We start from the raw sequence: 27,355 nt of genomic DNA, 5'->3' as shown, positions 1-27,355 counted from the left end.
GAGAAGGAGACCGTCTGCTAGCGAGATGGGTCCCAGGAGCAGCGTCTTTGCCGGCTACCGGACGCGTCAAGTCCCTGAGGTCAGTTCACCCTGGGGGTCGTGGTTCAGAGGCCGGGATCCCCGGAGGCCGTCACTGGGACCGCCAGCGGTGTTCACTGTAGTGGGATTTGCATTTCTCATCAGGAGTGAGTGAGGTTGAGTATCTTTGGATATGTCCTTTGTCCGTATTTCTGAGGAGTGGTTTTTGTTTCTGTATTGATACTTCGGGGCTCTTTACATCTTAAGGAAGTTGGCCCTTCCATTGTGATACGGATTGTAAATATGTTTCCCATTTTTCCATTTATCTTTTGACATTGGTTTTGGTGGGTTTTTGCTGTGCGTGTACTTTTTTCTGTAGTTAGATTAACACACTCTCTTTCGAGGGTCTGAGCCTGCGTCCTCCTCAGCGACAGCGGCTGCCCTTCATGCAGCTGCCCTGCCCCCCAGGCCCCTGCAGGCCACACAGGCCACAGGTCAGAGGGCGCCTCTCGGGAAGGAGGAAGCCCCACTCTGTCGTGCGTCTGCGCTCTGCATTGCGCGCAGCGAGAGTTCAGGCTGGCCGTCTGCGGACACTGAGCTGGTCTGCAGAGGGGCCAGAAGCCCCGGGCCCCGAGGGCGGGTGGGCGTAAGGGGAGGGAGGGAGGGTCCTGCAGGGGTCACGCCTTAGCAAAGGCGCGGGGTGGCCTGGAGAGGCTGGGAGGGCAAGCGGGCGGCTAGAGGGCCGAGGCGGGGGGTGAGAGCTGAGGGAAGAAGCTGAGGCTGGGCTGGGTGACACAGGGGTGAGGTCAGCCTGTGCATCACCTCCTGCCCCGGGGTGGGGGGCGGCCGAGCACACAGCACTGGCCGTGCTGAGCGCTCACAGCCAGGGAGGGCCTTCGGGGCAGCGCTGGGCGCAGGTGAGCCGGCTGGGGTGGGCGCCCGAGCCTGCTGCCCGCTGCCCCCGGGTATGAAGGGCTCCTTACCCTCAGGCACGGAGTGGAGGCCGCTCGGGGCCCCCGCTCCCCCCATGCCACAGCCGCGCACGGCCTTGCACCCCACTGACCCTGGACGCCCTGATACCAGCCTAGACCCGGTGCTGACCGGGACCTCCAGGGAGTGGGCTCTTGACGGGACGCAGAACTTACGGGGGCCCCTTGGTGGCCAGTAAAGGCGATTGAGGGGCCGGTGTGGGTGTGCCTCCCCCCAGGGCGAGTCCGCGTTCGCCAGTACCTGCGGCAGTGCTGACGCCAGGGCTCCTCTTGCTGCCTTGGCACTGAGCAGGAGCTGTGGGAGGGCCGCTGTGCCCTCGGCTCAGCGCCGGCCTCGGGGGGGGGGGGGCAGGGGGGTGGCTGTCCCCATGAGAAGTGGAAGGACGAGGGTCCCAGCAGGCCTGTGGCCTTAGTGCAGGCAGACACATCTGTCGCCCTGTGTGTTTGGAGTGTCCGGGAGGCGGGGTTCCCAGAGCTCCTTCCCTAAACGAGACGGCCCTTAGGCAGTGGCCCAGGCATCTAAAAGGCGCAGAGCCGGGCGGCCGGTGCTGAGGCGCTGCCTGGAGGTCGGGCACCTGTGCTGACCGCTGGGTGGCTCGGGTCCTGCACCAGGAACATCCGGTCAGGACGGGAGGGTGGTGACCTCCGCTGAGCGCCACCGTGACACCCACGAAGTGCATAGACCCCACTGGGCCCACCCAGTTGATCTTGGGGACTCCCAGGAGCCCAGGTTTGGGGGTCACCTCCTCTGGTCTGTGGCATCTGACTCAGGACAGGGAGGCCGCCCCCTGTGGGTGGGAGGTGCCAGGGGCCCAGGGTTGGCTCCCCGCCCCAAATTGAGGCTGCCCTCCTTGGTCGCCGTGCCTCCCAAGGCCCACGGGCAGCCGGGCTGCGAGGGTCCCAGCAGGTCTGCGAGGGCCCCCTTCCCAGGAGAGCAGGGCGTGTACCTGCGTCGTGGCTCAGCTGGTGGGCGGCGCAGGCCGGGGGAAGTTTCTGGCGTCAGCTTAAAGCCCTCAGTGGTCCAGGGGCTCCGGAGGCTCTTGAGGGTTCTCTTCAGCGGAGGCGTCTCTGGGGCCCAGTGGGGGTGCTTGCCGGCTCTAATGGAGCTTCTTGTCGGAGGGGCCCGTTCAAGGCAGGCTGCTTGGCAAGTACGGCCTAAATGGGCGGAGTAAACTTTGCACGTGAAGACGGTCACCTCCAGAATCCACAAAGCCCGCACAGGTGCTGGGCTGTGTTTGCACGTCAGGATGGGCTGCTCCCGGTGAGCAGAGGGCCTTAGGGGTCTGAGCGAGGGGAGGCTCGCCCTGCGAGGGCCGTGGCGGCCCATCCTCTTTGGGGGGGGGCTCCTTTGTGAGTGTTCGGGTGTCTCAGGGAAGGTGTCCCGTGAGTCTGTGGAGGGGCGGCCATCGTGTACCGCCAGCCCCGCGGAAGGTGCAGCAAAGGCCCGACCTGCAGAGAGCCTGCGGCGGCAGGTCCGCCTGGGAGAAGCGAAGGTCGGCACGCCGAGAGTGCTGAAGTGGGCGCTGAGCGGGGCGTGCTAGCCGGATCTGCAGGCACAGCGTTTACCGGCTGCCGCCTGGGTGCGGTCAGTGTCCCGATGGGATAGGTGTTGGGTGTGGGGCCCACAGCACGGGGCCCCAGCTTTACGGCTGCGGTCACCACTGCGAGGCGGTTTGTCTCTGCCAGGTTTAAGAACAGAGCTGGGCGGTCAAGTGGAGAGCAGCGGGTACCCCCTTCCCTCAGTAGGCCTCGCGAGACCAGGTTCAACCCCAAGGGCCAGTCTCAACGTGGTGGGCTGCGTTGGGCCGCATTAACTATTTTAACCGGGGAAGGGGGTGCCACGGGGTCCCCTTTCGTCAGCCAATTTGTAAGTCAGGCTGGCAGCAGGGGTGCCTGATATGGTCCGTTCACAGTCGTTCCGGCCTCGGGGAGGTGGTGACCCCGGGGCGGCTCGCGCACAAGCCGGCCAGCGGGGCTCCGTCCCCGGCGGCCTTCACCGTGTCGGGAGCTGGTCAGTCAGCAGAAAGCAGCTGGTGAGGCTGCCGGGCGTGCGCCGTCAGGGGCGGCCGTCCTGTTCGTGACGCCAGCTGCAGTGACGGCCTCCTCTTGAGGGACCTGCGCCTGGACAGGTGAGCGCAGAGTTCATCAGCCCCGCGCACCAGGCCCGGGGGAGGGCGTGCCTCCCACGTGGGGCCCTCAGGGCTGCGCCCAGGAGCGCCAGCTGCCAGAGGCTGTGCTGGCGGGCATTGTAGGTTCACGTACCGGTTCCCGTGGGGCTGTGACTGACTCGTTTGTGTTCCGTGGGCTCCTCGGGGGTCGGGGCGGCGGCAGTGGGGCTGCTCCAGGCCCTGCTGGCTTTACCAGGTGTCCAGGCAGCACATCATAGGAATAATGTGGGCCCTACACGGCTCAACTCTTGGAAGGCTGATGGGTCTCTTTCTGTCTGCTTCTATAATGCTGCTTGTTTGTTCGTCCACACAGCACACGCGTGGGCCACGGGCCAGCGCTGTGCTGGATGCCGCGGTGGACGGGGTGCCGGGCCTGCTCTTGGCCGTCACGGCCGAGCAGGGAGCGACAGGGGCGTGAGTCGGGGTTAGGCCGCGGCAAGGGCTACGGGGAAACGAAGGGGCAGAGCTGGGTGATGGCTGGAGCAGCCTTGAGGGGGATGCCGGGAAGGCGTCCCTGAGGAGGGGGCTCTGGGCTGAGGCCTGCGTGGCGAGGGGGCTAGTCGGCCGGGGCGGGGGCACTCGGTCCCACGTGGTCACCAGCAGGTGCCTCTGCCGGCCGAGTTGGAAGCAAAAATGAAGACGACCTTTCCTGTTGCTGAGGACATAACTGCCTTGATCTCTGGGACCTCAACAGGGTGGGGGGATTCAGGCCTTTAAGAGTGACCGTTTCGCTCAGAACCAGCCCAGGCTCAAGGTGACCCGCGAGAGGGCGGGAGGCCGTTGGGAAGGTGTGCTCCTGGGAAAAAAGCTGTTCCCACCGAGGACCCCGAGACTGACATGAGGACCGGCCGTGCACCCGCCCTCCGCGGCCCCTCCTAACTGTCCCGCAAGTTGAGGGGTTGGGGGGGTTCTGACGCCGCAGCTCTGGGTGCGCAGGGGCTGGGCTCCCGTGTCCGGAGCGCCTGGTGGCTCTGAGTAGCGTGAGCTGAGACCCTTCTGGTGGGGCGGCGGGAGGTGGTCACAGGCCCGGGGAGGGCAGGGACTCTTCAAGGTCACCCAGAGCCACCTGGCATCTGACCCAGATTCCTCCCGAGGCCCAGCACAGCCCCAGAATCCAGCTCAGGCCCTTGGAGACTTTCCACTATGCTACTGAGCTCCTGTGAAAGTCACATTTCCAATCTCCTCGACTGTGAGCCAGTGAGCTGTGTTGACATATTTTGTTCTCATGTTGCATGGGAAAGTAATCTTCCGCACACGATGGCATCTTTTGTTTTTGGTGACAGTTTATTTTTTGATGGTTATAAAAGCAAATAATCACAATAGATATACAGAAAGTTATGAAATAAAGGTCACTTAGGATCCCACCACCTAAAAGTACCCACTTTTAGCATTTTGGTATATAACCTACTGAATTGTTCACTGCTTGTGTGTGTGTGTGTGTACTTATTTCTCATTATTTTTTAAACAAAAATGAGAAACATTTTTGTAATGATTTATAACCTGCTGAATTAGGGATCTTTCCCATATGTAATCATGCAAGCGGTTGTCTATTTCCACATCTTCTGTCCTGATGAGAGTTCAGGGACCCACTGTGTATGATTTTATGTTGTATTATGACGTTCGACCGCATTTAAAACTGTAAAGAGATCACAGGAGGTGCTGAAGCCAGGAGAAAGAAATCGCTAGTTGGGGGGCCGGTCCAGCTGCGGGCCTGGGGACTGGGGCAGCCAGCGTCCAGAGTGGGCCCGCTGAGAGGGGTCTGTCTTAAACGAGCTAGCGGCCTTAGGCGCGTCAACTTCTGCCACACTCTCCTTAGAAATGTGCTGTTTCTCTCAGCCTCCTGCTGGTTCAGACTCCTGTGTGAACAAATGGACCCTCACCTCAGAGGTGGGCAGCAGCGAGGGCAGTGGGCACTGGGGTCGGGGGCCAAGGTCCTGGCCCCGCCTGTGAGGCTCACTGGGGGGTGGTCATGGGCAAACCCTCGCGGGGCCGTCAGCTTTTCATTTGCAAAATCGGGACCTTTGCTTCCTGGTGCGTGGCCCGCGGGTGCCTTGAGAGTCTGGTGATGGACGGAGTGTGACGTGTGTGCACGTGAAAGGGCACGGGGGGTCGGCTGTGGCCTGAAAGCTCAGGGAGAGTCTGAGGTGCGCAGGGAGGTTAGGAGTTGCTGCATTATCTGAGAAGGTCCCCTTTGCTCCTGCTCTGCGGCAAACCGCGCCTGACTCTGTGGCTGGCGGGAAGCCCGCTGTCAGTTTGATCTCAGATCTTTCATTTGGACGCCACTCAGCGAGCAGCTGGTGGGACACACAGTCCAGGACCGTCCCCTCCTGTGACAGGACGGCTGCCGCTGGCTGCTCACGGGGCCGCAGCCAGAACACACCCGAGCTTCTCCTCGGTGGGGTGGCGGGGTCCCGAGCGCCAGCATCTCCAGAGGTGGGCGGTGGAAGCTGTCAGGACCCCAGGATCGGGGCCCAGAACTGGACGGGGGCAGCGTCTCCTGCACTCACACACAAGGGGCCGACTGACCCCAGCCCTCGCTGGGAAGTGGGGCTCCTTCTGTCTGGCTCCTGGGAGGGGCTTCATGAGAAAGTGAAGGGGGCGAGGAAAGATGCAGTGAAACATCGTGGGTGCGAGGGAAACGGCCGTCAGGCTCTGGCTGGAGTTGGCGAGGAGGGAATCGGGCTTGGCCAGCCCAGTGGGATCTAGGGTGCTGAGGGCTGGACTCCAGGCTGAGGGCTGGGCTTGGGCGTGGGGTGGACTGTCCGAAGGAGGGGAACCGGTCGAGGTGCACAAGAGGTGTGAGCGAGCATCCAGCCCTCGGCTTTGGGCTCCTGCTGGCTCTGGCCTTGACCCTGCTCAGCCCGCCCTCAGGCCTGGACACTGTCCCTGGCACCTGTGGCATGCACAGTGGACACACTCATTTATTCCACATAGAGACCCCCTCTCCTCGGGGTCGGGGTCGGGACGGCAGCTCAAGGCTGGTCTAACCTCTGTTGGCGCGAGCCTGGGCCCCTAAGAAGCACCTTACAAGTCTCTGTCCTTTGAGAGACAGCAGGGCTGCATTCTTTCTGTGAACACAGCCTCTTCCTGTGGCCGTGAGCCCCTCGACACCTAGGTCAAGTGGCCGCAGGGCACAGCTTCTTTCTTGGGGGCCTGCAGGCCTCTCGACCTTGAGGGGTGACAGTCCTCAGGGGCTCAGACCTGGCCCAAGGAGCAGGTTCTTCAGGCTGAGATGTCCCCAGGCCCCATGCGGCCTCACCAAGGCCAGGCCTCACGTGGCTCCGGCTCTCTGGTCCAGCCCGAGCCAGCGTGGGCCGGACAGCTGGACGCTGTCAAGGTCGCTCCAGGGGACAGGGAGCCTCCTCGTGGGAGGCCAGCCGAGGGAGGTCCCACCGGACACGGCAGCCACTCTCGGAGGAGAACCTGATCTTCGGGGAGTGGACAGCAGGAGTGGCCGAGCCCTGAGCGAGGCTGAGTCACCCGGCCTTTGTTCGTCACCGTTGGCTCTGGCCCTCGGCCGAGGGGCAGTGGACACTGTCCACAGCACAGGGCGCCTGGCAGCTCTGCCCGGGTGGACTCCTTAGGAGACACGTCCTGGTGTGGGCGGAGGCCGGTGTTGGGGGTGCCCAGGCTTGGACATCCAGGGAATGCGTCACCGGCCTGGCCATGGTGGTCACCCAGCTGGACCTGGAGCTCCGCTTTCAGGGCTCGAAGCTGCGAGGCTTCCGCTGTGAGCTCACCCGCTGCCCCCACGGGGGCCTCCCCGAGACCACCTTCACCATCGTGGGCCAGGTTGTGGTGCCCGTTGCGCTGTCTGGCCTCGGCATGGTGACGGCCGGCCTGCTGATGAACACCGTCCAAGTGCGTATGGCAAGGCGAGGGGCAGCATGGGCCCTGGGCTGGGGGACCAGGCATCACACACAGGACAGGCCCCTGGGTCGGGCAGGGGGCCGGGCTCGGGGGGCTGGCAGGAGAGTCCTCCTGGGACCTCAGTGTCTGAGAGTCACAGAGGCTTCTGACGACCCTCCACCGTCAGCCTGCATGAGACTCCTCAGCCTGGGAGCTCGAACCACTCTCCTTCCAGCAAACGCAGACCCATTAGGCAGGGCCTGGGGGGCCTCTAGTCCTGTCCGCCGGTCCCTCCCCACCCGAGGGGCTCAGGCATCCTGCCTCAGTCTCTCCACCTGCAAACCGGGCAGCGTCGTGAGGTGGGTGTGCTGGCCCGAGCGAGGGTGCCGGGCACCGCTCCTCCAGCCCCAGAATCTCCGGAGGGGGGGGTCTCAGCGGGAGGACAGGGTCCTGAGTGCGGCGGGGGTCCAGGCGCACAAGGGGATGCAGACGCGGGGGTCTCCATCAGGAGAGGTGTTTGCTGGGAGGCCCAGGGGGTCTGTTTATGCCCTGGGTCGGCTCTGGGAGCCGTGTTTGGGTCACTTATGGAGTTAGTGTGTTCTCGAGCCGCTGGGGCCTGTACGTGAGCATGCGGGGGGAGGGGCCGTCACCTCTCACATCCCGCCGTGCCCCTGTCTCTGAGCTGGAGGGGGCGGCCGACACCCACCCGGGTACCCGGCTCTGAATGAGGTTCTCGGGGTGGCCTCTGGCCGCCCTGCCCAGTGGACAGGGCACTTCCTCGCGTGCTGCCAGCTGGAGACCCGGATTCCGGTCTGCTGCTTCCCCTGGAGTTGCCCCAGGGTCTGTCACCCTCCCTGGGCCTTGCGGACACTGGGAGAGTCCACCCTGAATCTCCCTCCTTGACCTTCCCCAGCACCTTGCGTGGAGCATGGCCTCGTGTCCCCGACCTGCCCACCCATGACCCTTTCTATGGGGCCTCGGTGTCGAGAACAGGCGGCCCAGAGCTCGGCAGAGTCCAGGAGGTTTGGTGGGGCCCTGCGGGGAGAGGGGGTCATGCCTGACCATCAGCGGAGGTGCCCCGGGGCCAGGTCAGGAGGGTGTCCAGCTGGAGAGTGCAGTGCCCTTCCGGACCGCGTGCGGGTTCCGTCTGGGAGGTGGGCCCAGAGCAGACGTGGGGGAGGCTGTCTGCAGGTCTGGCCTTGAGCCGTCAGCTTCGGGGGGGCCAGCGACTGGGAGGATGGAACAGCTCTGGGCGTCACAGCCCTTTCCTCGTCCCCACTTTGCAGACAGGGTGCGTGAGGGTCAAGGGCCCTCCGTTTACTGGGTTCCGGTGCTCACCACCTCCCTGCTCACCCCTCCCGGCAGTGCAGGAGGCAGCCTTGGGGCTCCCAGAGGGAAGCCCACATCACGGGGGCTCCTGGCTCCAGCGGTGCCCAGGCTGGTGCCTGCCCGGAGCCATTCACACCGGGCCTCGGGGCTCCCGAGCCCGCAGTGAGGTAGACCACCTGGCCCGACAGCCGCGCCTTGTGGGCGGTCCCCGGCGCAGCTCTGTGCCTGGCTGGGTGCAGGTTTCACCTACGCTCTTTGGGGCCGGGAGTCTCTGATTCTGGGCCTGGGGATTGAGGCCCAGTAAGTGGCCAGAGTATCAGTTTCGTGTCTTCAAAAAATTATTTTTCAGTTACACAAGTAAGGTGTAAGTATTTCTTTTTATGGAACAAGCATCGCAGAGAGGTTAAGCCCTCTTTGACCACGGCCTCCGTCGCAGTAGGTCCCTTACTATCTAGTCATGTGTGTCATTCCAGACCTTTTTGGGGTTTACATGCACACGTGGGCACCAGGGACCGTGAAAGCGCATGTGATTACTCTTCCCAGATCAGGGCTGAACCAGACAGGCTGGCTGCTCAGAGTAGCCAAGAGCCGAGCGCCGGGCGGGTGGACAGAGCCACCTGTCATCCAGTTCCTCCTTCGTTTGTTGAGCGAATTTGGTTGAATCCTGAGCGGAAGCTGACCTTCCTGGCGGGCGTGTCTGGTGGCCGTTGGGCCCCCCTGCAGACAACGGGGAGGGGGCGGAAGCAGCAAAGGAGGAGGGGCAGGTCGGAGACTCTGCAGACGCTTTGCTGGACCTCAGAGGTGGCGTTCCCAAGGTGCGTGAGCAGCAGTGAACGTCCCGGCGAGGGGGCCCGTGTGTGCAGACCATGGAGGGGGTGAGCGTGTGGGCAGGGGGGCGGCCGCCGAGGGTGAAGGCTTGTTGACTTTGTCCTCGTTCTTTGTTCTAAAACAAACATCACGTTTTGCTTCACTGGGGTCCAGCACAGGCGTGGAGAAAATCGCACAGCTGGTGAGCACGCAGTTTGGTGAGCCATCTCGGGATAGAGGGGTGCGTTAACCCACCAGACGGAGGGCTCGCAGCCCCTCGGCTCCCCCGCCCCGCCCGCTCCTCATGCCCCGATCTGCACTGCCTTTGTGTTGGCGGAACACGAGGACCTGCGTGCCCAGGACTGGAATTAGTGAAGGGTCGTAAGGGGCTGTCCTCCCTGGCTGCTGGGGTCTGAGATGACCCAGAGGTGCTGCTCAAGGCTGCAGGGGAGAGGAGCTGGGGGCTGTAGGCGTGATTGAGAGACCCCCCCCCCCCAAGTGCAAGAGCCAGCGCACGGGGCCCATGCAACAGGGTCAGCGTGGAGCCTTGGGCGGGGGACCTGTGGGACGTCCAGGGCTGTCCGTGGCCAGGGGCAGGCGTGAGCCGGGTTGTGGAGCCAGCCGCCGTCAGGGTGCTCTGGGAGTGGGTGACCAAAATCCCGAGCCATTCAGGATCTCCCTGAAGAGGTCTGCAGGTCAGGCAGCTCCAGCCCTGTTCATCCCTTGGACTTGGTGTCCCCGGGGCCCTGGCCTTCTGTTCTCCTGGCGCCGTCCACCTTTGCTGACTTTGTCCGTGAGTAGCCCCTCGTGGTCGTCTGACCTGATGTGTCTAAAGCCCTTTCCCAACTCTCCTCGGCCGGGCCTGTGGCCCAGCCCAGGCGACCCCTTGCAGGAGGATGGGACCACCGCCCGCAGGCTCACCTCCTGCCGCCCCTGTGTGGGGTGGGGAGGGGCCTGGGCCTTGGAAGGGAGAGGACTTGGAGAGAAGGGAGAACCGAAGCAGGAGGGGGAGTCAGGGTTAGAGGGCAGGGGGTCACGACCTTGCTGTACTGCTGGCAGAAGCAGATCCGAGTGGACGGGGTGAGTCCAGGGAAGGGTGGGCGGGAGCGTGTGCCGGGGCCTCAGGTTCCTCGCGGGCAGCCTGACCTCCCCCGGCCTGGCTCCGTGTATCCTGGAACAGGGACTTTCTTGGCCGCGGACACGGCATCTTGGCAATGGCTGACCTTGGGTTTTCCTTTGAAAACGTAACAGTCGTGGGTGAGTCGGTCCCACAGATTCAAGGTTACTGTGGGCGCTGAGATGTCTGTGCCCACGTTGAAGAAGCAGAGATGGTTATTAGACCTTTGCAGCCTTCCTGTCTGGAGAAAGAAAATAAGTCCCTTTCATTTTTGTTTTTTGTTTTTTTGTTTTTTTTTTGGCTGTGTTGGGTCTTTATTGCTGTGCGTGGGCTTTCTCTAGTTGCAGCGAGCAGGGGCTACTCTAAGTTGTGGCGCGTAGGCTTCTCATTGCGGTGGCTTCTCTTGCTGCGGAGCACAGGCTCTGGGCGTGCGGGCTCAGTAGTTGTGGCTCGCGGGTTCTAGAGCGCAGGCTCAGTAGTCGTGGCTCGTGGGCTCTAGAGCGCAGGCTCAGTAGTTGTGGCACACGGGCTTAGTTGCTCTGCGGCATGTGGGATCTTCCCAGACCAGGGCTCGAACCCATGTCCCCTGCATTAGCAGGTGGATTCTTAAACACTGCACCACCAGGGAAGCCTCCAGTCCCTTACGTTTGAAAAATGTAAAAGGTCAGGAGGGAGATGAGGAGCCCTCAGCGGAGGCCAAGATGGGACAATCAGAGGTCAGCACAGGACAGGACGAGGCCCCGCCAGCCACGTGGAGACAGGGGTGTGCCCGTCACGTAGCGGGGGAGGGGTTCCCACGGGGAGTCAGCCCGCACACAGCGGTCTCAGGTGCGGCAGCCAAGTCCAGTGGTGCCGGGAAAGAAGGGGGCTGAGAGAAGGGGGTGTACTTGCGGGGTGGGTACTCAGTCTTGTGTGCTGGTGGGAGGAGGGCGAGAGCGCCAGCCCCTGGGAGGGGGCTTCCCAGGCGGGAGGGGCCTCCGCTGGACAGGACGCAGCGCCCCCCTGGCCGGTGACACGTTCCTTCCGCACTTTTCGGAGAGGAAGGCTTGTTAACTCCACCAAAGCTGGGACTGTGTTCTCGACTTCCCAGCTTTGTAGAAAAGGTAAAGGAGAGGGAACCGTAACTGTGAGTCCGGGAAACTTCCCAGATCTCAGGACACCAAGGGGTCTTCAGAGGGCCTGGCCCGCCCCTTTGCTTCCAGGTCCCGTAAGACGCATTGTGGGGCGGCTCTTTTGATGACCCTCTGGGCCCCCGGGGTAGGGGGACTCTTGTCTTGGGGACGGGGAACCAGACCCCATGCCACCTGCCTCCCGGCTCACAGAGCAGCAGGGTTTCTAGGACCAGCTTCTGTGGAGGGTCACACACAGCTCAGGCCCAGGGAGGCGGAAGCAGCTAGTCGGATCAGATGGGGTGTGAAAAATTGGTTGCGGTAGGGGCAGTCTAACTGCATGTTAAACAGGTAGGACTAGTTTCCCTTCACAAAGAAACGTCTTCGCGTTCTCTTGAAACGTGCTTGTGCTTCCTGTTCCTTCTTTTTACATTTTTACTTGTTTACAAGTGATAGAGACACATTCCGTCAGTTTTCACAAATCCAGGGCCCCCACGTGACCTTGGGCCCCACCCATCGGCCTTGGGGCCCGGGAGTCCCTGCCCAGCCCAGATCGTCCTGCCAGCTCGCCCGTGAGAAATCCCACAAGAAATCCCCAACTTTGAAGTTGGGGGCTCATTCCTGTTTCTACAGATGTGCACACAGGACAAAGCAGTTCCCCGTCCGTGGGCACAGGCCCAGACCCGGTCTCCCGGCAGCCAGAGAAGGAAGGGGCTCCTTGGGCCGCTGTTCACGGTTGATCATTACTCTGTTTAGTTTAAAGCCATTTAAGAAACTGGGTAGTTTTTTTCATTTTACAGGGAAGGAGGACTTGTCGAAGTATCTCTCGAGCAGTTCCTGAGAGGCGCGGTACGTGTGCTTGGACTGACCCCCAGTTCTTTCCCCGCAGCACTGGCCCGTGTTCACGGAGGTGAAGGACCTGCTGACCTTGGTGCCGCCCCTGGTGGGCCTGAAGGGCAACCTGGAGATGACGCTGGCCTCACGCCTCTCCACCGCGGTGAGTGGACGTCTGCACATCTGACCTCCAGGTCTCCCCGTGGAGCTCGTGAGCGGGTGGGTTGGACTCTGAAAATCTGACGTCGTTGGGAGTTGTCCTGTCGTGTGGCTCTACCTGGTCACTCCTCCTGGCCATCACCCTGCTCTTCGGCCGGAGGCTGGGCTGCGGACGAGGCCCAGATGTCAGGGGCGCTGTGTCCTTGTGTCCCTTGTTCATGCTGGAGCCTGAGGCTGGTTCCACACACGACCCAGAAGCAGTGGCGAATGTCCTAGAATCCTCATCACCATGGTGTCCTCCTCTGGGCACTCTGTCACAGTTCCCAGCTTTGCTACTCTCCTCACCCTCCCACGGCATGGAAATCCCTTTCCTTCTGTTATGGGGATGGTCTCCTTTCTCTGTGAAAACGTCCTGATGCACTGTGTTCTAGACACCGAGAGGTGGGCGATGCAGCTGGGGTGCTGGGGGGGGTCCCTGGAGCCCGAGGCTGGAGAGAGAGGTGAGGGGTGGCCAGCTGAACAGCAGCCCCCAGAGATGTCCACGTCCTAACCCGTGGAGACTGAACGCTCCCTTACATGGAGGTGTTTGCACATGATTAAGTTAAGGCCCTTGCGGTAGGAGATAATCCTGGATTGTCCAGGGGACCCGGTGTTGTCACAAGGGTCCTTACCAAGGGGAGGCGGGGTTGGAGGGAAATGTCAGACAGAAGAAGGAAGCAGAGTCGGGGGAGCAGATGCGCGCCACCACCTGCAAAGATGAAGGAAGGGCCGTGAGCCGGGTGTAGCTCTACCTGCTGGAAATGGAAAGAAACAGCTGCCCCCCTGCATAGACCCTCTGCAGACCCCTGGCCTCCAGAACTGAAAGAGAAGACGTTTGCATCATTTTCAGCCACTGAGTTTGTGGTAATTTGTCACAGCAGAGGCCGGACCAGGCAGTCTTGTGGGCCATTGAAATGTCTTAAGTGGGCCATTGAAATGTCTTAAGTGGCAGGTGACATGGTGCCCATGTGTGTGCACATACACGTGTGCACACATGTAAATGTGATTAAATGGGTCGGTGAGAGGGAAGAAATGTTGATGGTAACCCCTGCCATGGTGGCATTTCAGGTTACTTTTTTAAAATATAAATTTACTTTATTTATTTAGGCTGCGTTGGGTCTTCGTTGCGGTGCGTGGGCTTCTCGTTGCAGTGGCTTCTCTTGTTGCAGAGCACGGGCTCTAGGCACGCGGGCTTCAGTAGTTGTGGCATGCGGGCTCAGTAGTTGTGGCTCGTGGGTTCTAGAGCACAGGCTTAGTAGTTGTGGCGCACGGGCTTAGCTGCTACATGGCATGTGGGATCTTCCCAAACCAGGGCTCGAACCCGTGTCCCCTGCATTGGCAGGTGGCTTCTTAACCACTGTGCCTTGGGTTACATTTTTATTTCATGGTGCTTAACTGCATATTAAACGCTTCTGTGCTGTGATTGTGTCTTACAGTTATAATTTTTTTTAAATGCATAAAATGTGGAGGGGAGAAAAGAATGATTGGAACAATTCATCATCACAGCCTGTTTGAGGAGAACAGCCCCATTATCAGTGCAATAGAACCTTTAAAAGCATTCAAGGGCTTCCCTGGTGGTGCAGTGGTTAAGAGTCCACCTGCCAATGTAGGGGACATGGGTTCGAGCCCTGGTCCGGGAAGATCCCACATGCCGTGGAGCATCTAAGCCCATGCGCCACAGCTACTGAGCCTGCGCTCTAGAGCCCACAAGGCACAACTACTGAAGCTCGTGCGCCTAGAGCCTGTGCTCCACAGCAAAGAGAAGCCACTGCAATGAGAAGCCCGCGTGCCGCAACAAAGAGTAGCCCCCGCTCGTCGCAACTGGAGAAAGCCCGCGCAGCAATGAAGACCCAACTCAGCCGAAAATAAATAAATAAATAAAATAAATTTATATAAAAAAAAAAGAAGCTTTCAGCACCCAACACTGTATTAATGTGTAAATCAATACAACAAAAACTCACAAATTTTAAGTGTATGGGTCAGTGACTTTTGACAAATATACACACTGACATAACTCCTATCCCAATCGAGATACAGAGCCTGCCACCCACAGTCCATCCCAGAAACCCCTGGTCCACTTCCAATCTCTGTAGATTAGTTCTGCCTTCAAGACCCACTCATGATGTAAAAAATATTCTTAGTGCAACTTGAAATAGAAGAAGATTTTATTTATATTGTTCTGGGTGTTTTAGCTGGTGTAATGTGCCAAGAAAAGGAAATAAGACCCTTAAATAAAAAAGAGGGAGAAAAACTTATTATTTGCTATTGATAAGCATATCTTCTTGGAAAACTAAGCAAATCAACTAGAAAAGTTTTAAAACTAATAATCTCAGTAAAGTGATCTGGTTTCAAAATATCTAGATGAAATTTAAAATAGACATTAACATACATGTGCAACTACATACTTCTGCACACACCAAAATTGGTCATTACAAAGTACAATTGAATTGTAAAATTGAATTGAAAAAATTGGAGATACCTTTCAAACAATGAACAGATTTTTTTTAGTTGTATGTATATATTCATTCTTTTTTTATATGTATATTCTTTTCCATTATGGTTTATCATAGGATATTGAATATAGTTCCCTGTACTGTACGGTAGGACCTTGTTCTTTATCCATCCTATATATAAAAGCTTACATCTGCTAACCCCAACCTCCCACTGCACCCCTCCCCCAACCCCTTCCCCCTTGGCAACCAGCAGTCTGTTCTCTGTGAATCGTTTCTATTTCATAGATTCATGTGTTATATTTTAGATTCCATGTATAAGTGATATCATATGGTATTTGTCTTTCTGTTTCTGACTTACTTCACTGGATCTCTAGTTGCATCATGTTGCTGAAAATGGCATTATTTCATTCTTTGTTATGACTGAGTAATATTCCACTATATATATATGTACCACATCTTCTTTATCTATTCCTCTATCAGTGGACATTTAGGTTGCTTCCATGTCTTGGCTATTGTAAATAGTGCAGCAATGAACATTGGGGTGCATGTATCTTTTTGAATTATAGTTTTGTCCGATATATGCCCAGGAGTGGGATTGCTGGATCATATGGTAGCTCTATTTTTAGTTTTCTGAGGAACCTCCATACTGTTCTCCACAGTGGCTGCACCAATTTACATTCCCACCAACAGTGCAAGAGGGTTCCCTTTTCTCCACACTCTCCAGCATTTACTGATTGCGGATTTTTTGATGATGGCCATTCTGACTGGTGTGAGGTGGTACCTCATTGTAGTTTTGATTTGCATTTCTCTAATAATTAGCCGTGTTGAGCATCTTTTCATGTGCCTATTGACCATCTGTATGTCTTCTTTGGAGAAATGTCTATTTAGGTCTTCTGCCCATTTTTTGATTGGGTTGTTTGTCTTTTGTTGTTGTTGAGTTGTATGAGCTGTTTGTATATTTTGGAAATTAAGCCCTTGGTTGCATCATTTGCAAATATTTTCTCCCATTCTGTAGATTGTCTTTTCGTTTTGTTTATGGTTTCCTGTGCTGTGCAAAAGCTTGTAAGTTTGATTAGGTCCCATTTCAAACTATGAACAAATTTTAAAACTTTTTCATACTGAAGCCTCAAAAAGAAATGTGTGGGACCCATACAAATAAAATGACAAAACTCCGTAAAGGGAAATAGAAATTTGGAGGGAGAGATGGAGTTTCTGATGGGAAAAATCAATGTTGTAAAGTTACCAGTTCTCCCTGTTTTTGTTTATAAAATTAATGCAGTTAATGCCAGAGAGATTTGGGGGAACATTTGACAGTATTATTTTAAAGTTTATCTGGAGGAATGAGTCAGAATAACCATGAAAATATCGGTAGGAAAAACAGAAAGAAGACTAATGGTGAAATTTGATTTCCAGATTTTACAACATAATAAAAAGTTATAGTAAGAAAAATATTTTGCAGCCAGTCTCAATTGATATATCAGAGAACAAAACAGAACATCCAGAAATAAACTCAGACTTATACAAATACAATCTACTGTATGATAATATGACATTTTAAATCAATGAAAAGAGGGTGGATTATTAATAAATGGTTCTGAGATAATTGGCTAATTCTTTAGAAGTAATTTTTATGTCATACATAAATGTATATTTTGAATACATGGAGTAATTTAAAGTAAAGCATGATACCAGAAAAACACATCAGTATTTTTAGAATTGGTGACAAGAAATGCTTTTTAAGTAGCAGAACAAATGCAGATCTCATAAAGGAGAGACGATGCCTGTCTCAGTTAAACTGGGAGCTACGTAATAATTTTAGTTCCCTGGGGCTGTCGTAACAAAGCACCACAGACCGAGTGGCTTAAACAACAGCAATGTATGGCCTCCAAGCTCTGGTTATAAGTCAGAGATGGAGGCTGGGCTGGGCTGGGCTGGCTCCCCCTGAGGGCATAGGGGGCTCTGCTCCAGGCCTTCCCCCAGCTCTGGGTCTGCTGTGATCGCCACTGTTCCCTGGCCTGTAGATGCACTGCCCCAACCTCTGTCTTTGTCTTCACGTGGCTCTGCCTGTGTGCACATATGTCCAAATGTCCCCTTTCTATAAGGACAGCAGCCACATAGGATTAGGTGCCCACCCTACCCCAGTGTGACCTCGTATAAACTAAGTACATCTCCAACCACCCTATGTCCAAATCAAGTCACTTACGAGGTTCTGGGGGTTCGGACTTCAAGTTCTGTTGGGGGGACACAATTCTGCCCGTACAGTTTCCTTGCACAAATTAAAAGGGAAATAACCCACAAGGGGAAGAGTTATACAAAATTAACAGAGCATCTGTATCCTCAAGTATTTAAGCAGCTCGTTTACATCAGCATGAAGACAGACCCTTCAATAGCAACGTGAACAAAGGGTATGAATCAAAATTTCATGTTCAGGGTAAGACTCCACGCTCCCAATGCATGGGGCCCGGGTTTGATCCCTGGTCGGAGAACTCGATCCCATGTGCATGCCACAACTAATAAGTCTGCAGTGCCGCAACTAAGAGTCCACATGCTGCAACTAAAAAAAAAAAAAAAATCCCGCATGCCACAACTAAGACATGGCACAGCCAAAATAAGTAATAAGAGAAATAAAATTTTAAAAAATATATTAAAAAAAGAAACTGCCAGAAAATTTTATGAAATCTCACCAGCAGTTTTTGAGATATTCAGTTTTTCTGCATCCTCACCAGTATTTGGTATTGTCTAGTTTTTATTTTAGCTGTTTAATAAATATGTAGTGCTATCTCATCTTGGTCTTAATTTGCATTTCCCTAATGACTAATAACGGTCATCTTTTCTCATGTGCTTCTTCGCCATCACATACCCCTTTGAGTGAAGCATCTATTCATATCTAATTACATTACTATTTTTACTCTTGAGTTTTGAGAGCTCTTTATAAATTCTATATATGAATCTTCTGTCATATATGTGGTTTGCAAAAATTTGCTCCCATTCTCTCGCTTGACTTTTCACCCCCCTGAAGAGGTCTTTTAAAATATTTTATTTTAATTTTAGTAAAATACACATAAATTTTACCATCTTAACTGTTGTTAAGTGTGCATTTCTCCACGTCCTCCTCAGCCTTGTTATTTCCTGGGTTTTTGTTTTGTTTTGTTTTTGGGGGAGGGTTGTTTGTTTTTTAACTAGTAGCCATCCTAATGGCTGTGATATTGATTTGTATTTCCCTAGTAATTAGTAATACTGAACATCTTTTCATGTGCTTTTTGCCATTTTTAATTTTCTTGGAGAAATGTCTATTCAAGTCCTTTACACATTTTTTAATGGGGTTTATTTATTGGTTGTTGAGCTGTAGGAGTTCTTTATGTATTCTGGAACTTAACCCTTATCAGACGTATGATTTGCTAATAGTTTCTCCCTTTCTGTTGGTTTTCTTTTCACTCTGTTGATTGTGTCCTTTGATGCACAAAAGTTTTAAATTTTGATGTAGTCCAGTTTATCTATTTTTATTTTCTTACCTGTGCTTTTTGAGTCATATCCAAGAAATCATAACCAAATACAATGTCATAAGATTTTCCCCTATGTTTTCTTCTGAGAAGTTTATAGATTTAGCTCTAATGTTTAGATCTTTGATCCATTTTGAGTTAATTTTTGTATATGGTATTAGGTAAAGGTTCAACTTCATCCTTTTGTACGTGGCTGTCCAGATTTCCCAGCACCATTTGTTGAAAAGACTGTCCTCTCCCCATTGAATTGTCTTGGCATGCTTGTCAAAAATTATTTGACCATATATGCCAGGGTTTATTTCTGGGGTCTCTGTTCTAGTCCGTTGGTCTTTGTGTCTTTATGGCAGTACCACACTGTTTCAAAGCCTGTAGCTTTGAAATAGGTTTTAAAATCAGGAAGTATGAGGCCTCCAACTTTGTTCTTTTTTTAAAATTTTTATTGAAATATAGTTGATTTACAATATTGTGTTAGTTTGAGGTATACAGTAAAGTGATTCAGTTATATATATATATTTATTTTTACATTCTCTACCATTATAGGTTATTACAAGATATTGAGTATAGTTCCCTGTGCTATACAGTAGGTCCTTGTTGGTTATCTATATAGTAGTATGTATATTTTAAGCACAAACTCCTGATTTATCCCTCTGTCCCCCTCCCCTTTGGTAACCATAAGTTTGTTTTCTATGTTTGTGAGTCATTTTCTGTTTTGTAAATAAGTTCATGTATCATTTTTTTTAGTTAGATTCCACATATGAGTGATACCTTGTGATATTTGTCTTTGTCTGTCTGTCTTACTTAGTATGATCATCTTTAGCTCCATCCATGTTGCTGCAAATGGCTTATTTCATTCTTTTTTATGGCTGAGTAATATTTCATTGTATATATGTACTACATCTTCTTTATCCATTCCTCTGTCAGTGGACATTTAGGTTGCTTCTGTGTCTTGGCTATTGTAAATAGTGCCGCCATGAACATTGGGGTCCATGTATCTTTTCTAATTATGGTTTTCTCCAGATATATGCCCAGGAGTGGGATTACTGGATCATATGGTAGCTCTATTTTTAGTTTTTTAAGGAACCTCCATACTGTTCTTCATAGTGGTTGTACCAATTTACATTCCCACCAACAGTGTAGAAGCATTCCCTTTTCTCCACACCCTCTCCAGCTTTTATTATTTGTAGACTTTTTAATGGTGGCCATTCTGACTGGTGTGAGGTGATACCTCATTGTAGTTTTGATTTGCATTTCTCTAATAATTAGCGATGTTGAGCATCTTTTCATGTGTTTGTTGGCCATCTGCATGTCTTCTTTTGAAAAAATGTCTTTTTAGATCTTCTGCCCATTTTTTGATTGGGTTGTTTGTTTTTTTGATATTGAGCTGTATAAGCTGTTTGTATATTTTAGAGATTAATCCCTTGTCAGTTGCATCATTTGCAAATATTTTCTCCCAGTCTGTAGATAGGCTTTTTGTGTTGTTTATGGTTTCCTTTGCTGTGCAAAAGCTTTTAAGTTTAATTAGGTCCCATTTGTTTATTTTTGTTTTTATCTCCATTACTCTAGGAGATGGATCCAAAAAGATGGTGCTGTGATTTATGTCAAAAAGTGTTCTGCCTATACCTTCCTCTGGGAGTTTTGTAGTATCTGGTCATACATTTAATCCATTTTGAGTTTATTTTTGTGTTTGGTGTTAGGGAATGTTCCAGTTTCATTCTGTAGCTGTCCAGTTTCCCAGCACAACATATTGAAGAGACTGTCTTTTCTCCACTGTATAGTCTTGCCTCCTTTGTCATAGATTAATTGACCATAGGTGCGTGGGTTTATTTCTGGGCTTTCTATCCTGTTCCATTGATCTATATTTCTGTTTTTTGTGCCAGAATCACACTGTTTTGATTACTGTAGCTTTGTAGTATAGTCTCAAGTCAGGGAGCCTGATTCCTCCAGCTCCGTTTTTCTTTCTCAAGATTGCTTTGGCTCTTCGGGGTCTTTTGTGTTTCCATAGAAATTAAAAAATTTTTTGTTCTAGTTCTGTGAAAAAAGCAGTTGGTAATTTGATAGGAATTGCATTGAATCTGTACATTGCCTAGGATACTATAGTCATTTTGACAATATTGATTCTTCCAATCCAAGAACATGGTGTATCATTCCGTTTGTCTCATTTTCAATTTCTTACATCAGTGTCTTACACCTTTTGGAGTACAAGTCTTTTGCCTCCTTAGATAGCTTTATTCCTAGGTATTTTATTCTTTTTGATGCAATGGTAAATGGGATAGTTTCCTTAATTTCTCTTTCTGACCTTTCATTGTTAGTGTATAGAAATGCAACAGATTTTTGTGTATCAATTTCATGTACTGCAATTTTACCAAATTCATTGATGAGCTGTAATAGTTTTCTGGTAGCACCTTTAGGATTATCTGTGTATAGTATCATGTCATCTGTAAACAGAGACAGTTTTACTTTCTCTTTTCCAATTTGGATCCCTTTTATTTCTTTTTCTTCTCTGATTGCCATGGCTAGGACTTCCAAAACTATGTTGAATAAAAGTGGTGGGGGCTTCCCTGGTGGCGCAGTGGTTGAGAGTCTGCCTGCCAGTGCAGGGGACACGGGTTTGAGCCCTGGTCTGGGAAGATCCCGCGTGCCGCAGAGCGACTGGGCCCGTGAGCCATGATTGCTGAGCCTGCACGTCTGGAGCCTGTGCTCCGCAGCAAGAGAGGCCGCGATGGTGAGAGGCCCACGCACTGCGATGAAGAGTGGCCCCCGCTTGCCGCAACTGGAGAGAGCCCTCGCACAGAAACGAAGACCCAGCACAGCCATAAATAAATAAATTAAAAAAAAAAAATGATCAAGTCCAAAAAAAAAGTGGTGAGAGTGGACATCCTTGTCTTGTTCCTGATCTTAGAGGAAATGCTTTTCACTGTTAAGTATGATGTTAGCTGTGGGTTTGTCATATGTGGACTTTATTATGTTGAGGTAGGTTCCCTCTGTGCCCACTTTCTGGAGAGTTTTTTTTATCATAAATGGGTGTTGAATTTTGTCAAAAGCTTTCCTGCATCTATTGAGATGATCATATGGTTTTTATTCTTCAGTTTGTTGATGTGGTGTATCACATGATTGATTTGCAGAATTGAAAAATCCTTGCATCCCTGGGATATACCTCACTTGATCACGGTGTATGATCCTTTTAATGTATTGTGTTTTTTTTGTTTTTTTTTGTTTTTTTTATTTAATTTTTTAAAATTAATTAATTAATTTTATTTTATTTTTGGCTGTGTTGGGTCTTCGTTTCTGTGCGAGAGCTTTTTCTAGTTGCGGCGAGCAGGGGCCACTCTTCATCGCGGTGCACAGGCCTCTCACTATCGTGGCCTCTCTTGTTGTGGAGCACAGGCTCCAGATGCGCAGGCTCAGTAGTTGTGGCTCATGGGCCCAGTTGCTCCGTGGCATGTGGGATCTTCCCAGACCAGGGCTCGAACCCGTGTCCCCTGCATTGGCAGGCAGATTCTCAACCACTGTGCCACCAGGGAAGCCCTTAATGTATTGTTGAATTCAGATTGCTAGTATTTTGTTGAGGATTTTTGCGTCTATGTTCATCAATGATATTGGCTGGTAATTTTCTTTTTTTGTGGTATCTTTGTCTGGTTTTGGTATCAGGGTAATAGTGGCCTCATAGCACGTGGGCTCTTCATTGCGGTGCACAGGTTTCTCTCTAGTTGTGGCACACAGGCTCCGGAGTGCACGGGCTCAGTAGTTGTGGCGCACAGGTTTAGTTGCCCTGCGGCACGTGGGATCTTAGTTCCCTGACCAGAGATCGAACTGGCGTTCCCTGCATTGCAGGACCAATTCTTAACCACTGGACCACCAGGGAAGTCCCTTTGTTGGGAGTTTTTAAATCACAGATTCAATTTCAGTACATGTGATTGGTCTGTTCATATTTTCTATTTCTTCCTGGTTCAGCCTTGAGAGATTGTACCTTTCTAAGAATTTGTCCATTTCTTCCAGGTTGTTCATTTTATTGGCATATGGTTGCTTGTAGTAGTCTCTTATGATCCTTTGTATTTCTGTGGTGTCTGTTGTAACTTCTCCTTTTTCATTTCTAATTTTATTGATTTGGGCCCTCTCCCTTTTTTTCTTGATGAGTCTGGCTAATGGTTTATCAATTTTGTTTATCTTTTCAAAGAACCAGCTTTTAGTTTCTTTCATCTTTGGTATTGTTTTATTCATTTCTAGTTCATTTATTTCTGCTCTGATCTTTATGATTTCTGTCCTTCTACTAACTTTGGGTTTTGTTTGTTCTTCTTTCTCTAGTTGCTTTAGGTGTAAAGTTAGGTGGTTTGTTTGATGTTTTTCTTGTTTCCTGAGGTAAGCTTGTATTGCTATTAACTTCCCTTTAGAACTGCTTTTGCTGCATCCCATAGGTTTTGGATCATTGTTTTTTTCATTTTCATTTGTCTCTAGGTATTTTTTTGTTTCCTCTTTGATTTCTTCAGTCATCGATTGGTTGTTTAGTAGCATATTGTTTAGACTCCACATGTTTGTTTTTTACAGTTTTTTCCTTGTTGTTTATTTCTAATCTCATAGCGTTGTGGTCGGAAAAGATGCTTGATATGATTTCAGTTTTCTTAAATTAACCAAGGCTTGCTTTGTGGCCCAGCATGTGGTAGATCCTGGAGACTCTTCTGCATGCACATGAGAAGAATGTGTATTCTGCTGCTTTTGGATGGAATGCTCTATAAATATCAATTAAGTCCATATGGTCTAATGGGTGATTTAAGGCCTGTGTTTCTTTACTGATTTTCTTTCTGAATGACCTATCCATTGATGAAAGGGGGGGTGTTGGGACTTTCCTGGTGGCCCAGTGGTTAAGACTCCACGCTCCCAATACAGGGGGCCCAGATTCGATCCCTGGTCAGGGAACCAGATCCCTCATGTGTGTCGCAACTAAGTGTTCGCATGCTGCAACTAAGGAGCCTGTGAGCCACAACTAAGGAGCCCACCTGCCCCAACTAAGCCCACATGCTGCAACTAAGGAGCCCGCTGGCTGCAACTAAGACCTGGCACAACTTAATTAATTAATTAATTAATTTAAAAAAAACAATAAGTATTAAAAAAAAGAGAACATGCTATAAAGAAAAAGAAAGTGGGGTGTTAAAGCCCCCACTATTATTGTGTGACTCTCGATTTCTCCCTTTATGGCTCTTAGTGTTTGCCTTACATATTGAGGTGCTCCTCTGTTGGGTGCGTATCTATTTACAGTTGTTATGTCTTCTCCTTGGATTGATCCCTTGATCATTATGTAGTGTCCTTCTTTGTCTCTTATAAGTCTATTTTGTCTGATAAGAGTATTGCTATTCCAGCTTTCTTTTGATTTTCATTTTCATGGAATATGTTATTCCATCACCTCACTTTTAGTCTGTATGTGTCCCTAGGTCTGAAGTGGGTCTCTTGTAAACAGCATATATACAGGTGTTGTTTTTGTATCCATTCAGCCATTCTGTGTCTTTTGGTTGGAGCATTTAATCCATTTACATTTAAGGTAATTATCGATATGTATGTTCCTATTGCCATTTTCTTAATTTTTTTGGTTTGTTCTTGTAGGTCTTTTTTCTTCCTTTACTCTCTTTTTCTCTTCTCTTTTGGTTTGATGACCATCTTTAGTGTTCTGTTTGGGTTGTGTTTCCTTTTTTGTGTTTGTATCTATTATAGTTTTTGGGTTTGCTGTTCCCATGAGGTTTTGTTATTGCCGTCTATATACGTACGTGGTTATTTTAAGCTGCTGGTTGCTTTCCTGCCTAGAGAAGTTACTTTAGCATTTGTTGGAAAGCTGGCCTGGGGGTGCTGAATTCTCTTAGCTTTTGCTTGTCCGTAAAGCTTTTGATTTCTCCATCAAATCTGAATGAGAGTCTTGCTGGATAGAGTATTCTTGGTTGTAGGTTCTTCCCTTTTGTCACTTTATATATATATCATGTCACTCCCTTCTGGCCTGCAGAGTTTCTTCTGAGAAATCAGCTGATAACCTTATGGGAGTTCCCTTGTATGTTATTTGTTGTTTTTCCCTTGTTGCTTTTAAAGTTTTTTCTTTGTCTTTAATTTTTGTCAGTTTGATTACTGTGTGTCTTGGCGGCGTGCTCCTCCTTGGGTTTATCCTGTATGGGACTCTCTGCGCTTCCTGGACTTGGGTGACTGTTTCCTTTCCCATGTTAGGGAGGTTTTCAGTGATTATCTCTTCAAATCTTTTCTCAGGTCCTTTCTCTCTTCTGCTTCTGGGGCCCCTATAATGCAAATGATGGTGCATTTAATGTTGTCCCAGAGGTCTCTTAGACTCTCTTCGTTTCTTTTCATTCTTTATTCTGCTCCTCGACAGTTATTTCCACCATTCTGTCTTCCAGTTCACTTATCCGTTGTTCTGCCTCAGTTATTCTGCTATTGATTCCTTCTAGTGTATTTTTCATTTCAGTTATTGTATTGTTCTTCTCTGTTTGTTTGTTCTTTAGTTCTTCTGGGTTTTTGTTAAACATTTCTAGCATCTTCTCAATCCTTGCCTCCATTCTTTTTCTGAGATCCTGGATCATCTTCACTATCATTATTCTGAATTCTTTTTCCAGAAGGTTGCCTATCTCCACTTCACTTAGTTGACTTTCTGGGGTTTTATCTTGTTCCTTCATCTGGGACATATTCCTCTGCCATTTCATTTTGTCTAACTTTCTGTGATTGTGGTTTCCGTTCTGCAGGCTGCAGGATTATATTCTTTCTGCTTCTGCTGTCTGCCCTCTGGTAGATGAGGCTATCAAAGAGGCTTTTGCAAGCTTCCTGATGGGAAGGACTGGTGGTGGGTGGTGCAGGTCTTGTCCCTCTGGTAGGCAGAGCCATGCTCAGTAAAACTTTAATCTGCTGATGGGTGGGGCTATTTTCCCTCCCGGTTAGTTGTTTGGCCTGAGGTGACCCAGCACTGGAGCCTACAGGCTATATGGTGGGGCTAGTGGTGGCCTCCAGGAGGGCTCACGTCAGTGAGTGCTTCCCAGAACTGCTGTTGCCAGTGTCTTTGTCCCTGCAGTGAGCTTCAGCTGCCCTCCCCATCACCTCTGCAGGAGACCCTCCAATACTACCAGGTAGGTCTGGCCCAGTCTCTTATGGGCTTTTTACCCCTGGGTCCTGGTGCGCACAAGACTTTGTGTGTGCCCTGCAAGAACTGAGTTTCTGTTTCACCCTGTCCTGTGGAAGTCCTGCATTCAAACCCTGCTGGCCTTCAAAGCCAGATTCTCTGGAGACTCCTCCTCCCGTTACCGGATCCCCAGGCTGGGAAGCCTGATGTGGGGCTCCGAACTCTCACTCCCATGGGAGAACTTCTGTGATATAATTATTCTCCAGTTTGTGAGTCACCCACCCAGCAGGTATGGGATTTGATTTTATCATGATTGCACCCCTCCTACCGTCTCCTTGTGGCTTCTTCTTTGTCTTTGGATGTAGGGTATCTTTTTTATTTTTTTTTAGGTTCCAGCATTTTTTAGTCGTTGGTTGTTCAGCAATTAGTTGTGATTTTGGTGTTTTCATAAGAATGGGGTGAGCTGACGTCCTTCTACTCCACCATCTTGAACTAATCTCCCAAACAAACTCTTAATATGTCCTGCATAGGTGAGTTGGCACCTTTGGAACAAGGGGCCACTTACACCTATCATTCTAAGAGATCACCAGTCTGTCTTGGAGTCCTTCTTACTTGTGTGTATATCTGTTGTAGATTTTTGGTTTGCGGTTACCATGAGATTTTACTATAGCAGTCTCTATATATACATGATTGTTTTAAGTTGCTGATCTGTTAATTTCCAATACATTTCTGATATCCTGCATTTATACTTTCCTCCTCTCATGATTTTGGTTTAGATATATACTTGTGTGTGGATGATTTCCTACTTTCACTCTCTGTTTGCCTTTACCAGTGAGCTTTTCCATTCGCGATTTTCTTGTTTCTAGTTGTAGCCTTTTCTTTTCTGCTTAAAGAAGTTCCTTTAGCATTTGTTGTAAAGCTGGTTTGGTGGTGCTGAATTCTTTCAGCTTTAGCTTGTCTGTAAAGCTTTTATTTCTCCATTGAATCTGAATAAGACCCTTGCTGGATGGAGTATTCTTGGTTGTAGGTTTTTCCCTTTCATCACTTTAAAGATATCGTGCCACTCCTTTCTGGCCTGCGGAGTTTCTGCTGAAAAATCTGCTGATAACCTTTTGGGGGTTCCTTTGTTATTTGTTGCTTTTCCCTTGTTGCCTTTAATATTTTCTCTTTCTCTTTAATTTTCGTCAATTTGATTACTATATGTCTTGGCATGTTCTTACTTGAGTTGATCCTGTATGGTACTCTGTGCTTCCTGGACTTGGGTGACTGTTTCCTTTCCCATGTTAGAGAAATTTTAAGCTATTATCTCTTCAAATATCTTCTCAGGCCCTTTCTCTCTCTCATCTTCTTCTGGAACCCCTATAAGTCGAATGTTGGTGCATTTGACATTGTCCCAGAGGTCTCTTAAACTGTCCCTGTTTCTTTTCATTCTTTTTTCTTTATTACGTTCTGAGACAGTGGTTTCCACCACTCTGTCTTCTAGCTCACTTAACCATTCTTCTGCCTCATTTATTCTGCTCTTGATTCCTTCTAGTGTATTTTTCATTTCATTTCTTGTATTCTTCAACTCTGGTTGTTCTTTATTTTTTTCTAATTCTTTGTTAAAAACTTCTTGTAACTTCTCAGTCAGTGCCTCCATTCTTTGTCTGTGTTCTTGGATCATCTTTATGATCATTACTCAGAACTCTTTCTTGAGTAGACTGCCCATCTCCACTTCACTTAGTAGTTCTTCTGGGGTTTTATCTTGTTCCTTCGTCTGGAACATATTGCTTTGCCATCTCATTTTGTTTAAATTTGTATTTGTATTTTTATGTATGTAGTAGCTTAGTTACATTCCTCAACCTTGGAGAAGTGGCCTCTGTAGGGGATGTTCTATGTGTCCCAGCAG

At 50.5% G+C, this 27,355-nt stretch overlaps 1 protein-coding gene across 8 annotated transcripts in view; it reads left to right on the top strand.

The window, feature by feature from the left end:
- Nucleotides 1–27,355, top strand: part of SLC41A3 (solute carrier family 41 member 3) — a 57,213-nt gene that overhangs the window by 5,187 nt on the left and 24,671 nt on the right. For 5 of the 8 annotated variants that reach the window (XR_009505981.1, XM_059940553.1, XM_059940556.1 and 2 more), the window contains exon 2: nucleotides 12,276–12,383. Coding sequence is in view for 7 of the 8 variants with exons in the window: in XM_059940553.1 (XP_059796536.1) it covers nucleotides 12,276–12,383 (108 nt within the window). In the remaining variant the exon portion in view is untranslated. Of the gene's footprint in view, nucleotides 1–6,666; nucleotides 7,037–9,053; nucleotides 9,169–11,880; nucleotides 12,122–12,275; nucleotides 12,384–27,355 lie in introns of those variants that run through there. The other 3 variants (XM_059940554.1, XM_059940559.1, XM_059940555.1) reach the window with 3 other exon arrangements.

Source organism: Balaenoptera ricei, chromosome 11 (genome assembly GCF_028023285.1).
Source record: "Balaenoptera ricei isolate mBalRic1 chromosome 11, mBalRic1.hap2, whole genome shotgun sequence".
NCBI lineage: Eukaryota > Metazoa > Chordata > Mammalia > Artiodactyla > Balaenopteridae > Balaenoptera > Balaenoptera ricei.
This window is presented reverse-complemented; position numbering and strand designations above follow the sequence as displayed.